Source organism: Hippocampus guttulatus, chromosome 14 (genome assembly GCF_054856545.1).
Source record: "Hippocampus guttulatus isolate MCC_2025c chromosome 14, RoL_Hgut_1.0, whole genome shotgun sequence".
Lineage (NCBI taxonomy): Eukaryota > Metazoa > Chordata > Actinopteri > Syngnathiformes > Syngnathidae > Hippocampus > Hippocampus guttulatus.
This window is the reverse complement of record NC_141274.1, coordinates 6610315-6623355: the sequence shown is the minus strand read 5'-3', so window position 1 is coordinate 6623355 and position 13041 is coordinate 6610315. Positions and strand designations below refer to the sequence as shown.

Sequence of the window (13041 nt, the reverse complement as noted above, 5' to 3'; positions counted from 1 at the left end):
CGGCCTAGTAAAAACGAAATTAGGTTTTCATCAGAAAAGGTTTTCATGTTGCCCAATCACACCGACTGGCACAAATGTTGTAATGTGCATGCCAGGCCAGTAGTTGGCAATGACATTTTTGTAAAGACCCAAACACACCAACTGCTTGTCCTCCCAGAGAAAACTGCAATACCGTTATAGTGTATTGCAGTGTATGAAAGGTATCAGATTCTGATCATATTGCAATTACAACTCTGATTTTATTATTTAGACATTTTTGGAGGAATAGCAACTTTTTTTTCCCATTGTATGCGCTCCGTAGGTACATTAGTAAACGGTTAAACAAAACAAATTAAATGTTTCTAAATGAAAACAAAACGTAGTAGAACAGTAAAAGTATATCTTAAAAAAACGAGGAACCACCTCTCTGCTTTGTGAAGAAATGTCAGAGCGGAAAATGAGCTGATGGTAGCCATGCTAGTTATAGCTCGCTAGCACGTTTATAGCATTTATTTCACCATGAAGATGCGCTTGCCCGCATAGTTGGTTTCTAATGTTCAAAGTGTGATGGCTGGCACCCTTGTAAATGTAATATTGTATTGAAAGCATTTGACTCTCTCCTCTACCAAGCTGGGTCACCCGAAAAATTTCCCAAAATAGCTCACTTTTTGGTTTGATCTTGTACTCTCCAACCTTTTCGAAACTGATACAGTTCCTGGTTCGTCATTGTTTTCCAAATTAAAGGATGATTTTTCATGAAGAAAAACAGCAATCCAAAAATAATGACTGTTTATAGGCTGAAATCAACATGATTTCGACCATTTCAAGGTGAACAATGGCTCTAAATCAGTGGTTCTTAACCTTCTTAGAGGCACCGAACCCAACCAGTTCATATCCACATTCACCGAACCCTTCATTTATGAAAAACATATATATATTTTTTTACAAATTCAAGATATAAAAAAACGCAATTATTAAAAACAGAAAAAAGTAAATAAAATATACTTTTTTTTTTAATTGAATGACGTACTATCACGACAGTCACACGTTGACTACAAAGCGAACTAAATTTCCCACAGCACGGATTGGGCAAGCAATGTAATGTGATCATCTGCAGCCAGTGATGGCCAAGTGGGCGTGTCATAACTAATTGACATGTTGAATCGGGTGCGTCTTACCCTCCGTCGAACCCCTGAACCCGAGTTAAGAACCACTGCTCTAAATGGTTACTCGATTTAATTTTGGCACCTCGACTGCACTTTGAGACCAGTTTTCAAATGGTTGCGTTTTCAGACTCCTTAACACCGTTGTCATGTAAACAAATAGCCAAAGAACACCATTTGGACCGATTTCCTGATTATAAAATGGGCTCTTGTGGAAACCGCCCCTTTGTTTTATTCGGCCGCACCTTGGACTGAGGTATTTCTTTGACAATACCCCATCTCAAACTTGAGCTGAACTGCGGTGTCAGTAACCTCCTCGCTCTCAGATGAGCTCAAACATATTACGATCTTTCCATTGCGAGGTTTCCAATTGAGATTTTAAACCCACTATCAAGCATTCACAGGTTTTGAGGATCTTGGGTTCGGCGTGCGCGGGGAGGTGGTTAGTGAGCGGTGTGAACGCAGTGTGATAGTTAAAAGGAGAGGCAGGGGAAGGGAAGGGGGGAGGCGGAAACAGGCAAGGTGGGCTGCGGGAGTTCATCAAGCATCAATAACTGGGGCATGGCTGAAGAAAGTGATAGCAAGCCTTGTTCTTAAGTGATCCTGAACTTTTTCAGTGCGGCGCAGAATCGCACAGTTCTGACAAGACCTGCTGCGATGGAGCTCTCAAACCCTCCTACCCGACCGACTCCCCTTCCCTCCAACTCGGCAAAGATGACTTCAAAACATCAAAGCTGGCATTAACGGCTCATTTTCCCCGACGTAAATGCCAAACGAGGAAGGAAAGAAAAGCTTTTCCTTCCTCCCTGCCTTTTTCGTTTCAGGAACGTAGCTCCCCCCCCCCCCCCCCCTCACCCAACCCCCCTTGAGACAGTTGTGCAGTTTGGGGCAGAAAACGTGTTCGGGGATCCAAGGGGGGGCTGCTCTGCATTACCAAAACAAATCAGTCAGCAAACATACAATTAGACACTCATGAATTATGGACAAGCTATATAGCGAGAAACATGGGGACTTGTGCGGCGATTGCTCAGCTCATGAATCACGTGTGTGTGCGTTGTGTGTCGATGTTTTAAAACAGGCAGTGTTGTGAGCGAACTGCTTGTGCCTGCGCCTTCCTATCCACATGCTAAACGTAACAATCCCGCACTTTCCGTGGATCCAAGTGCAAATTAGTGACGGGAAAAAAAACGAGGTAACGCTGAAAGGTGCAGGACACTGCAGGGCTAGTGAAGGAAGGAAGGAAGGTGTTTGGTCATCCACAACGTGTTTCAACTTGACCCCCGGCATGATCCGATCATCATAAGCATGTGTTTACCTCTCGCAGACGCGCACGGTCCATGCAGCAATGATCCAGGACGATATACTGAACACCAGCAGAACAGTTCCCGGGCAGATGGTCATGAGCGTTTTCATGACAAAGCGTGTGTTGAAGTTGATCTTGTTGAGGGCGCCGATACTGCGAGACGACGCGTCGGTGAACAGCTTGCTGTGAAGTAGCATGACCCTGCCAATCAGGTAGAGTCTCAGGAACATGGGGATGGAGAGGATGATGTCCACGTCGGCATCCGCCACGGATGGCGTGTACGTAAAAGCCAGCCGGGCCTTCCAGGTGAAGACGTACTGGCCGGGGATGGGATGGATGGCACACACCAGCAGCTCCAGCACGATGAAGAAGATCCGCTCGTAGGTCATGGCTATCCTCCAGTCATCTGCACCGTTGTCGACCATAAACAGCTGAGAACAATCAGAGCACAAGACCCGCTTGAGGCTTTGCGCCAAGAACACTGCCTGGCTGAGGAGAAGTTATTAACTCATTCACTCCCAAAGACGTTTTTCAACGTCTTTTCAAACTCGGTCTAGAATTGGCTGGTACTGAATGAGTTAACAATGGCCACCAAAATTTACATGCAAGTCTCTATTCGTGCCCTCATAAATCTCAGAAAATATCAAAACGACACTGCCTCGATATTTTGGAGTTTATAGAGATAAGCGTTTTTTTCATTCGGCGAAGTTCACCACAGGAGCGTAATCTTTACGCCACCTTTCCAAAGACGTCAACTGCTTTACTCAGCGCCTATGGGTCTTAGCACATGTGTAAATGAATTAGACGTTGTTTATCAATGAAGCTCATTTGCATAGAGGCGGGCAATTTCTTCCACCAAATCTTTGCCTTTTACCTCATTTAAATATGTCCAAAGAACACCAGAGAACTGAGACACAATCTGCTTGGCAGCGCAGTTAGTGAAGCATTTCACCCTCTGTATATGCTTTGTCAATCTGATGCTGTTTGTTCCATTTTTAGCGATTAGCGACACAAATCTAAATTTGCCATTTGTTTATGACTGAATGCAAAGGACACAATATCACGGTGCCAGTCGCAGGACTCAAATTAGGGACCCTGTCAAAAATCACATCCTAAACCAGGTCGGTCCAAATCCAGTCCTCGAGGTTTGCTTTCGCGCATCTTTTAGATGTTTCCCTCCTCGAAGACACGTGATTCAAATGATAAGGATTCTTCTCAGGCCTCGGCAGAAGTTGTTGATGAGCTGAGGGAAACATCTAAAACATGCACGATAGCGGCCCCCGAGGTCCGTATTTGGACACCCCGCTTCTAAATCATTCTCCCGTTGCTGTGGATCTGTTTGGGAAATTCCAGTTAGCACAACTTCAAACAATATCGCCATATTATCATCGTACGTATGTCATCACAAGGAAATACAGTGTTTTTAACCGTCACAATAATTCGGACTCACCTGGATTTCCCGTGCATGGTACATTATTATAAGACCAAGCAGTATAACAGTGGAAAGGCTGATAAGGCATTTCAGTGCAAATGAATATGAAGATTCCTACAATGAGAGAAAGAAAAACAACACAATTACTCATAGACACGGTGCACCAAATGAATAAAACGCTGCCGTACGACCTTTCGTTGTACTCCACACTAAGTGTCATGCATCACCTTGCAAAAGATAATCTGAGGCTTCGAAATAGATCTATAGTTATTCCGTTGCATGTTGCTGCTTGGCGACAGAGCCACGCGTGGCGGTTGACCAAATGACAAATTCAAAAGCCGAGCATATTTCGTGTTGAATCTCGGTCCCCTATAGATTATAAAAAAAAAAAAAGTGGGAAATGGAGATAAATGGCACCATTACTGGATTAGACAGGGGGAATAAATGTCCTTATAAAACACACGGAGTGGACAATACACAGCTACAAGCCTACACGCATGTACTACACACACTGCTGATTAGCTTAAAAGTCTAAGTGACGCCAAATAATGGGGGTTTACACACAAACGCCGCGGACAGGATGTCGCCAAACAATGAAGCTGCAGGTGGAGGTGCAGCCGATATTATGCATGGGCGCCGTTCGCCACCATCTGAACTAGCGATTAATCAAAGCACAGCACGAACTGTGGGGGGCGGGGGCTTTCCATTTAATGGCAGGTGCAGAAAAGGCAAGGCTAGCATTAGCAAAGCCCCACCATGGAGATCGTCACTGGTGATAAATAGACCAGCTGGATGCCAGAGCTGCAGTGTGTGTGTGTGTGTGTGCGTGTGCGTGTGTGTGTGTGCGCGCGTGAGTGGGCACATCAAGGCCATAGATCTAGCAAATGAGAGTGTGCAGTCCACACCATTTGATAAATCTCTAACCAGCTGCCCAGCTACGTCGGGACAGTGATCGCGCGGTTGTTATTACAATGAGGACACCGACAGACGAGGAATGACAAAAACAACAAGTGGAAAAATGTCGTTCGGAATTGTTCAGAGCAAACGACGGCGAGCGCGTGCCGCTCATTATCCCCGCTCTGTCCTTCTGTGGTCTTGATTACAAAAATGTATTTCTAGCTATCAACTATATTGCTTTGCCCTTCAGGTCGCCAACACGTTCTCAAGACGTTCAAACGTCTCAAATTGTTTTAAGAAGTTCCTGGTGGAATAACATTGAGTAAACCAATTAATCCACCAGCCAGAGGTTCAAGGAGTTTTTGTTCCCAGTGCTCGCTACCTCTTAATGTCTTTCTCCCTGTCAGGTTTGGAGCAAACCTTGTCTGGGCCTTAAGCGTTTTTCCTGATGTGATGTCGGATAGAAAATAGACCGTCCGCAACACATGCTACAGTATCTGCCTGGTGTGTTATTCACGGAATTTTATTTTACGGTAATTCAAATCACACTCCTGATTAGCCTAATGATGCTCAGACACGCTGCCATATTTAATCAGTCTAATTGAGACAACAGTATTTATTACTGTCTACCATTCTGTGATTGGTCCAAACCAAGGATATTTTGAATAGAAAATAAGTAAACTTATATTTATTAGGTTACATTTGTGCATCCTTTTATATCTGAAGTTAGCAGAGAAGCATTTTTTTAATCTGTCCACATCTGAACTACAGCTTTTACGCACTCTTGGACTGCCTATTTCTCATATGTACATATTTTTTTGTACGTTTGCTTGTTTCAGCCGCAATTCACCTGAAATAATGGCAGATGTATAATTAACCTTTTCGGGGACAGCGGTTAGTACAATGGACAGCTTATCATGTTATCAGGTTACACGGTGCATGGAAGGGTTAACTCTAAATTTGTCATAAACTGCTACGGGAAAGTATGACATGTCATGAGAGACAATTAGCGCTGGATTCTCTGCATGTTCTCCGCAGACTTGACGGCAATACATTTTGCGATGGTGAATGTTTATGCCGCAAAGCTCCTGATAGTTGATGAGATGAAAGATGGCAATTCCAAATGAAATGTTGCGTAATGTTGTCCAATCCTTGGGCAGGGTTGTTTGCCGTCTTTAGAAAATGGTGGAAACCGGTTGTCACGGTTGCGAAAATGGGTATGTATGGGTATATTAGACCTGACTTTTTTTCTTGGATGCCATGAATGAATTTATTTTGGGGATAACCTGGATTAGGGTTACTCTGACACTAATACTACCCTTGACTTGGCTTTACCCATCTGAAGTGTCAAGCATATACTGTAGTTTATCAATGTTGGCCATTCTCTTGAGCTCACTCCTTATTGTGTTTTCCCTCTTCTTCACATCCATTCCCCAGCCCTGAGAGAATGTTGGCTTGAGAACGAAGCATCAATGGCACATGTACTAAAACAAATTATGGAGAAGTAGCTAAAAGGCCTTAAGAGCAATCCAAACATCCCAAACTGTTTTTATTCGTCCCACTGCATTTGATTTGCTTGTGCGGCTTTTGTGATCATCTTCATCAATGGGAATATGCCGATGTTCATATGTTCTTCTCAGCATAGCAACTCGCAATGTAACTGTCAAGAAGAGCCATGACAACTTGCGATGCTCGGATTCATGCGTCGCACGTGCCCAACATACCTTAGTGTAAACCCCCCATGATAGTTCCGTCTCCGTCACCATGACGACGATCCCAAACATTCCAAAGATGAGCGCGTAGTCGCTCAGCCGCTTCCGCTTCTCAAACAGTGCCCTCCGGTGGCCGAGCTTGTAACCGATGTCCCGGTTTTTCTTTTGGGGCGCCCTGCCTCTGCTGCGCCCGCTGCCCTCCCTGACCAAGCTCTCGTTAGACGCCTTGCTGGGGTCTTCGCCGCCATTCCCCTTGGACACCACCACCTCCAGGCCAGAGCTGTGCAGCGTCTGCAGGGGCTGCGTTTCCGAGTCAAGCTCCGCAAGGTTGCGGCGCGACGAGGACGCCAGACTGCCCACGAGTGGTCTCACCACGCCGCCATTGTACTTGCAGGTGTTCATGGCTATCTGAGGGAGTCGGCCGCTGCTCTCGGAGAGGGAGGGCTTGGATCCAGCATGGCTCAGCTTCTTCTTCTCAGTTGTGGCCTGGAACGAGAACCAAGAGGTAAATCTGTCTGTTTGAAGAGAAACTAATTTAAACTTTACATAGAAAGTATTGATCGACAAAATCCGAGGACCGTAACTTTACGGGCCATATACTGTATGTGATAAAAGAATAATTTGTCCTCAGAAGGTGGAGTCACTCAAGTACTGTAGCAAAACCCCTGCATTTGTGGTTTGGAATGCACAGGTTCAACTATTTGCAGATTTCTTTTCGAACGTACTCTCCAATGCAGAAAAAGTATCAGTTTGGCACCATCTTCTGAGATCTCGCTGCCAACGAACTATGTTGAAGTGACTCTTAGGAGTTTCGTGTCCACAAATGTAGTGCTTTGTTGTCATCTTTTGGTATCTGGTGCGTCATTTTCTGTGCGGGAGGGTTTGGCTCCTTTCTTTAGGACCAAAAAAAAAAAAGTGTTAAATTTATTGCATTTTATTTTATCAAGTGGTTGCGCAAAATCAAATCACCTGGATCTAGACACATTTTTCAAGTAGACTATACATGAATGTATCTGGAGCCGAACGATTTTATTTGGTGCAAAATAAAATTGAGTAAATTCAACCAAAAACCTTTTTTGGTTGAATTTTGTTGTTGTATTGACTTCCGCCTGCGCATGCCCTGTAGCTACATAGAAAAAAATGCAGACTGTATATCATGCAGGGCAGGCATAATAAAACCATAAAATTATGAATAAAACAATGTTTAGTTAATTGATTTTGGAACATATTGGTCTAAAATAGCTTTTTTGGGGGGTGGGGGGGCTTGAGCTAATCCATGATGCATATTGAAATAAGTTTGAACATACTTGCAAGCATGTATGCAAGCAAAATATTTTCACGCCATATTGGCAGCTCCATGCTTCCGTGACATTTCGACATGCAAGCTGTTGTTGAAAGTGTGCTAGCTGTGAAACAACAACAGTCCGACTTGCGTGCTGCAAGCAAATCTGCATCAAAGTTGTTCTAAAAGAAATCAATAATGAATTGTACCTTAATGTATAAATAAAACCACTGTATATAACCAATAATGGAGACCAAAGTGCAGAAAATTGAATCTTTGCGCTGCACAAATTTAGATATGAAAGATTGATGCTCCGCATGACCCTGTTTCCTGTCTTTCCCTGCTGAGCGGAGCAGCGGGCTGCCCCATCCCAAGGAAGGGACCTTCTCAAATCAGGCATGATGCAGGGACTCAGTGGGGGATTCTGCCAATTTCTTTGAAAACATACACAAAATAAATCAGAGGATATCTGAGTTTCCTACGTAAATAATATCTGATTTGGGAATATTTGTTCATTTGGCACTGTAAACCCCTGTTTAAAAAAAAAAAAAAAAAAAACACGATTTTCCCAATACAGATAACAAAATTCAGATTAAGTGTCTCGTTTCATGTTTGGGAAAGTATCAACTCCAGTTCCGTAGACGAAAAACAAATGTCTCCGTACAAAGGTCAGGGCGGCATCTATCCGCCTGTCTATTCTGCAGAGACGAAGGCAGATTATCTAAATGGGTTAGGAAAACTTCACATGGCGCAGTGGCTTTTCTGAAACAAATTGGTGTGTGCGATGGCACCACTGGCCCACTTTATTAGTCCCGACAGAGCATCCCTTAATGCTTTTTAAGTGTGCTGGTGGGAATAAAGATGGGAGACCCTAATGGCAATGTACTAACTCCAATTCTGTGATGCTATCGTCCTGTGCATATTGGGGGAGGGGTGCGGGGGGGCTCTATGAGAACAGGGTTGAAGGTTAAGGATTAGCGTGGGCCATAGTGTTTCTAATCCCCTTTTCCGTATTAAATTGCCTTTTAATCTGTGCCATTAGGACCCTTGTACACAGTCAAGACTGTGCAGTAAGCGAACTCTGGGTTTTAAGAAGGGGAAATAGAGCAATAGATGTGGTGGATGGCAATGGTAATATCGTTTGTATTTTTATTTTTGGCAGGGCGGGGGGAAGGTAACTAGTCAAGGGTGTACCACGCACACCTCTTGCCCAAAATCAGTTATGATACGATGTCGCCTGCTTCCCTAAAGAGGGAAAAGCATGATAGAAAATGGGTAGAATTCATCCATCCATCCATTTTCCGAACCGCTTGATCCTCACTAGGGTCGCGGGGGGTGCTGGAGCCTATCCCAGCCGTCTTCAGGCAGTAGGCGGGGACACCCTGAATCAGTTGCCAGCCAATCGCAGGGCACACAGAGACGAACAACCATTCACGCCCACACTCAGACCTAGGGACAATTTAGAGCGTCCAATCAGCCTGCCATGCATGTTTTTGGAATGTGGGAGGAAACCGGAGCACCTGGAGAAAACCCACGCAGGCCCGGGGAGAACATGCAAACTCCACACAGGGAGGCCGGAGCTGGAATCGAACCCGGTACCTCTGCACTGTGAAGCCGACGTGCTAACCACTGGACTACCGGGCCGCCCTAGAATAGTGTTTCCTGGCAAATTTAGGGATCATCAGTCTCAGGAGTTTCACCAGCTAAATATTTGCTTAACCCTTTCAGGGGCAGCGGTCTCTACAGTGGACAGTTTATCATGTTATTAGGTTACAGGGTACATGAAAGGGTTAAAGTCACTGTACAGTGAAAAAAAAAGTCCTCTCAATTTGAAACACCACAAAGAAGCGTGTTAACAAAAGTGACAAATTTGAATGATGAAAAAAAATGGAATTTGAACATCGTTTTCTTTCTTTTTTTTAATGCAGAGAACACAAACATCATAACTAAAGCTTGGCCTGCTTGACAAATAGGAGTATTGATTGGGAAAATTAAACTGCTTTCCCATTTCATTGGCAAAAGCCCCCCGTAAATCACTTTTGGCATGAATATTTAAAATGTCTTTGTGAGTGCTTCAAGTGATTCCTTGATGTACATTAGCTCAGCCCGTCAGTCTTCTGAATGTGCAAGTATCACTTTCTCCTCTTTTGTTGTATGCCGCCCAAGACTTGTTTTGCTCAGGGGTAGGGTGTGAATATGTCTGTCAGTGCACCTGAAGTATTTTTAACCACAGTCAAACTTTCTCTTATCTCTGATGCACTAGATATGCAAATGTGGCTAATATTGTTTCCAATTTTGACAGCTTTGAAGCACACAGGACTGCTTTTGACCAAAGACCGTTCAAACCATCAGAGAAATTTAGACAGAGTAAAACACCGCGAACATTTTTGCAGTATTGTTGTTGAGTTCTAGTTAAGATGCTGTCCCCGAAGACTTCACAGGACCACATTTGACATAACCGCACTCCCATTTCTAAGAAAGTTATTTTTTTTTTACTTTACCCAGACAAGACTCTTTCATTACCGGTTTAGAATATCAACTGGATTGCATCACCATCTCTTGCATCAGGTATCAATTGCATTTTGTGTACTTTTTCATGTATTCGTTGAAATGGCGCAATCACATCAAGCCGGCTTTTCATTCCAATGCGGACTTGCGCTGCTCCCTCGTACAACTCGGTGTAAAACGAGCTCTGTGGCGCTCACTTGAAAGGGAATGTAAATATGAACAAGGCAGCTTCAAGCCAAACGGCCCACACAGAAATCAATGTTCCTTATCAGTGTTTCGTGTAGATTGCGGATCGACGTTTGCCGATTGAGGATGTAAAATAGATTGCCGCGGGTGTGTTAGATCCCGGACTTATGCTACAAACTCCCATTCCGAGGTCGAAACATCCAAAGCGAGTTATACGCATACCGAATATTTTTAGGAACAATTTGAGCATTTTCACTTCCATGCAATCAAAGGCAGCAAAGGCCGATTGTCTGATGTCTCTGAAAGATTATGCTGAGCAATTATCCTGTGGTCTGGGCTATGTTTGGTGATTTCTCTTTCTCCCTGACCTGCGAGGAAAACATTTGGGGCCGGGGAGCGTAAATGATAAACCCGTTGGTCATTTCCGCTCACAAATGCTTTGAGTTGGGCCAAGCCATGGATCGCCGCGTCAAATGGAACAATAGCCAGTTAGGAAGTGACCTGAAGCTGACTCTGTTGCCTCTCTAAGGCAAATGGAGGAAAAACTGGTTGTGTTAAGTATTTGTATTCAAATTAACTCATTCACTCCCAAAGACGTTTTTAAACGTCTTTTCAGACTTGGTCCAGAATTGGCTGGTATTGAATAAGTTACGCCCTTTTTTTTTTCTTGAGATGCTTAAAGGAGGGCAAAACATTGGATTGTTATTGACAGCGTGTGGGCAAAGGGTTAACGATGCGGCATTTTGAGATGCAAATTGCTCACTCCTTTTATAATGTCAATTGTTAGTTGCCATTATTGGCCATGCAGTAAGAGGAAAACCCTTTTCCGAGCACAAGAAACAAGATTGTAGCCCTAGTGTGGTTTCCCAATGACCGTTTGCATGACAACACATCGGCGTGATAAGACCATGTTGTGACAGGCGTGGGCCAAAATGGGAGGCGGCCATGTAAAAAGAGAACGATCTAGAAAGGGAAAGAGAAAATGAACAGGGCCTTGAAACATCTCGAAACGTTTTTAAGATTCATACACGATGCCAAACTGCTGCTTGTTGCAAAGTAAGCCGAGTTGAGCTCACTGCCACCATATGCCGTCTTGCAAGGGCTCATGTCTTAAGGTCCCAGTGTACCGACAGTCGGTATAAACGAGCAAGAGTCCTCCGCAGACATTGCTCCACAAGCCCCCCTATCACATTCCAAACCGCTGAACCGCTTCGCTCACTCTTTCACGTTCCCCCTGCAAGCTGACTAAATGGGCAGCAGAAGGGCACCGCGGGGCAAGTGTCGCCTCCGTCGCTGCCACAGCGGAGACAGACGAAGGTTGCCTGCCCGGCCGACCGATGGCTCAATTTCATTCTGAATGGCACGCGGCATCCGAGCCTCTATGAAATGGAGCCTCATAATCAAATTGAAAAGGCTCTGTGCAGAACAGTTTAAAACCGAAGGCAACATTCTGCCTCGCTCTTCTCTCTCAGCCTCTCTCCTGCCGGCTCAAATCGAATAGAAAAAAAAAATCCTCGTTGTTTAGTGATTTATGGGGTTACTGTGCTGCGATTCTGGAGGCTTACGCACCCAAAATGGCATTTGTATGTGGCTGGGTGCTTGTGCACATACCAGCGGTAGGCGGTCAGGGCCAGCAAGCCTAAATTCTATGCGAAACCCAATCAGATTTCAGCCACCACGTGCTGTCATGTCAACTTTATCTGGCCAGGGTATTAAAAATCAGTATGCTAGTCCATGTAAGACGCTATAAAGCAAAAAGACACGTCTTGTAAATGTGACACGCCGCAGACAAGAGTCTGGTTAACAACCCCGCCAAATTTGAATTATTTAAGCAATCGCCAAGTATGCAAAGTGAGGCTTCCCAATCGTGAAAAATGTAGCGATTCTCTTTGCTCTCGAACTGCTGAATGTGCTGAAAGCACGCTCGCCTCACTGTTAACGGCTATTGTGCGGTTAACATTTTGAGGGTTCACTGCCTCTCCAATTCTTTTTTTTTTTTTTTTTTGGACAGTATTTAGCATAAGCGCAAGCCAGGAGGAAAAAGTGCATAAAAGATTTGGGGGTTTGGGTTCATTTCACACTTCAGGAAAAAAAGCTTGCAAAGCCCAACTGGCCTACTCTAAGTTGCACAACTCCACGGTCAAGTAAACATCAAATATCATTTAAATATAGCCGACCACCACAAGTTAGAACAAATTGTTGAACCATAACGGGGGGTTCGTACAGAGCGGGGGTGGACTAAGACGACGGTGCGCTTTCAATCGCTTTATTGAACAAACTGTAACAAAAAAAAAAAGCCTTTCGTGTCAACAAACTATCTTTGCTTTCGCGATAGCGCTAATATTTGAACAGTTGTTTCATTCTATCAAATCAGCAAATTCCACATTTTAGGAATGGCTTTTGATTGCGAAATAGTCAATGATTTATGTTAATGATTTAATTATTATTTTATGTTAACTGTTCTGTTGATGGCGGCGCGGGCACCCGCAGCGGCTCCTCTCTCTCCTGTGGCTGAGAGGAAAGAAATTTCATCTGTGCTGTATGTTGCACATAGAGCACATTTGACAATAAAGTTGACT

General features: G+C 44.2%; 1 protein-coding gene across 2 annotated transcripts in view; it reads right to left on the bottom strand.

The window, feature by feature from the left end:
* Window positions 1–13041, bottom strand: part of LOC147194715 (small conductance calcium-activated potassium channel protein 2-like) — a 51394-nt gene that overhangs the window by 22581 nt on the left and 15772 nt on the right. For both annotated transcript variants that reach the window (XM_086129959.1, XM_086129960.1), the window contains exons 2-4: window positions 6499–6972; window positions 3896–3991; window positions 2458–2876 (exon numbers count right to left, since the gene is read on the bottom strand). In XM_086129959.1, coding sequence (XP_085986085.1) covers window positions 2458–2876; window positions 3896–3991; window positions 6499–6972 — 989 coding nt within the window. The remainder of the gene's footprint in view (window positions 1–2457; window positions 2877–3895; window positions 3992–6498; window positions 6973–13041) is intronic.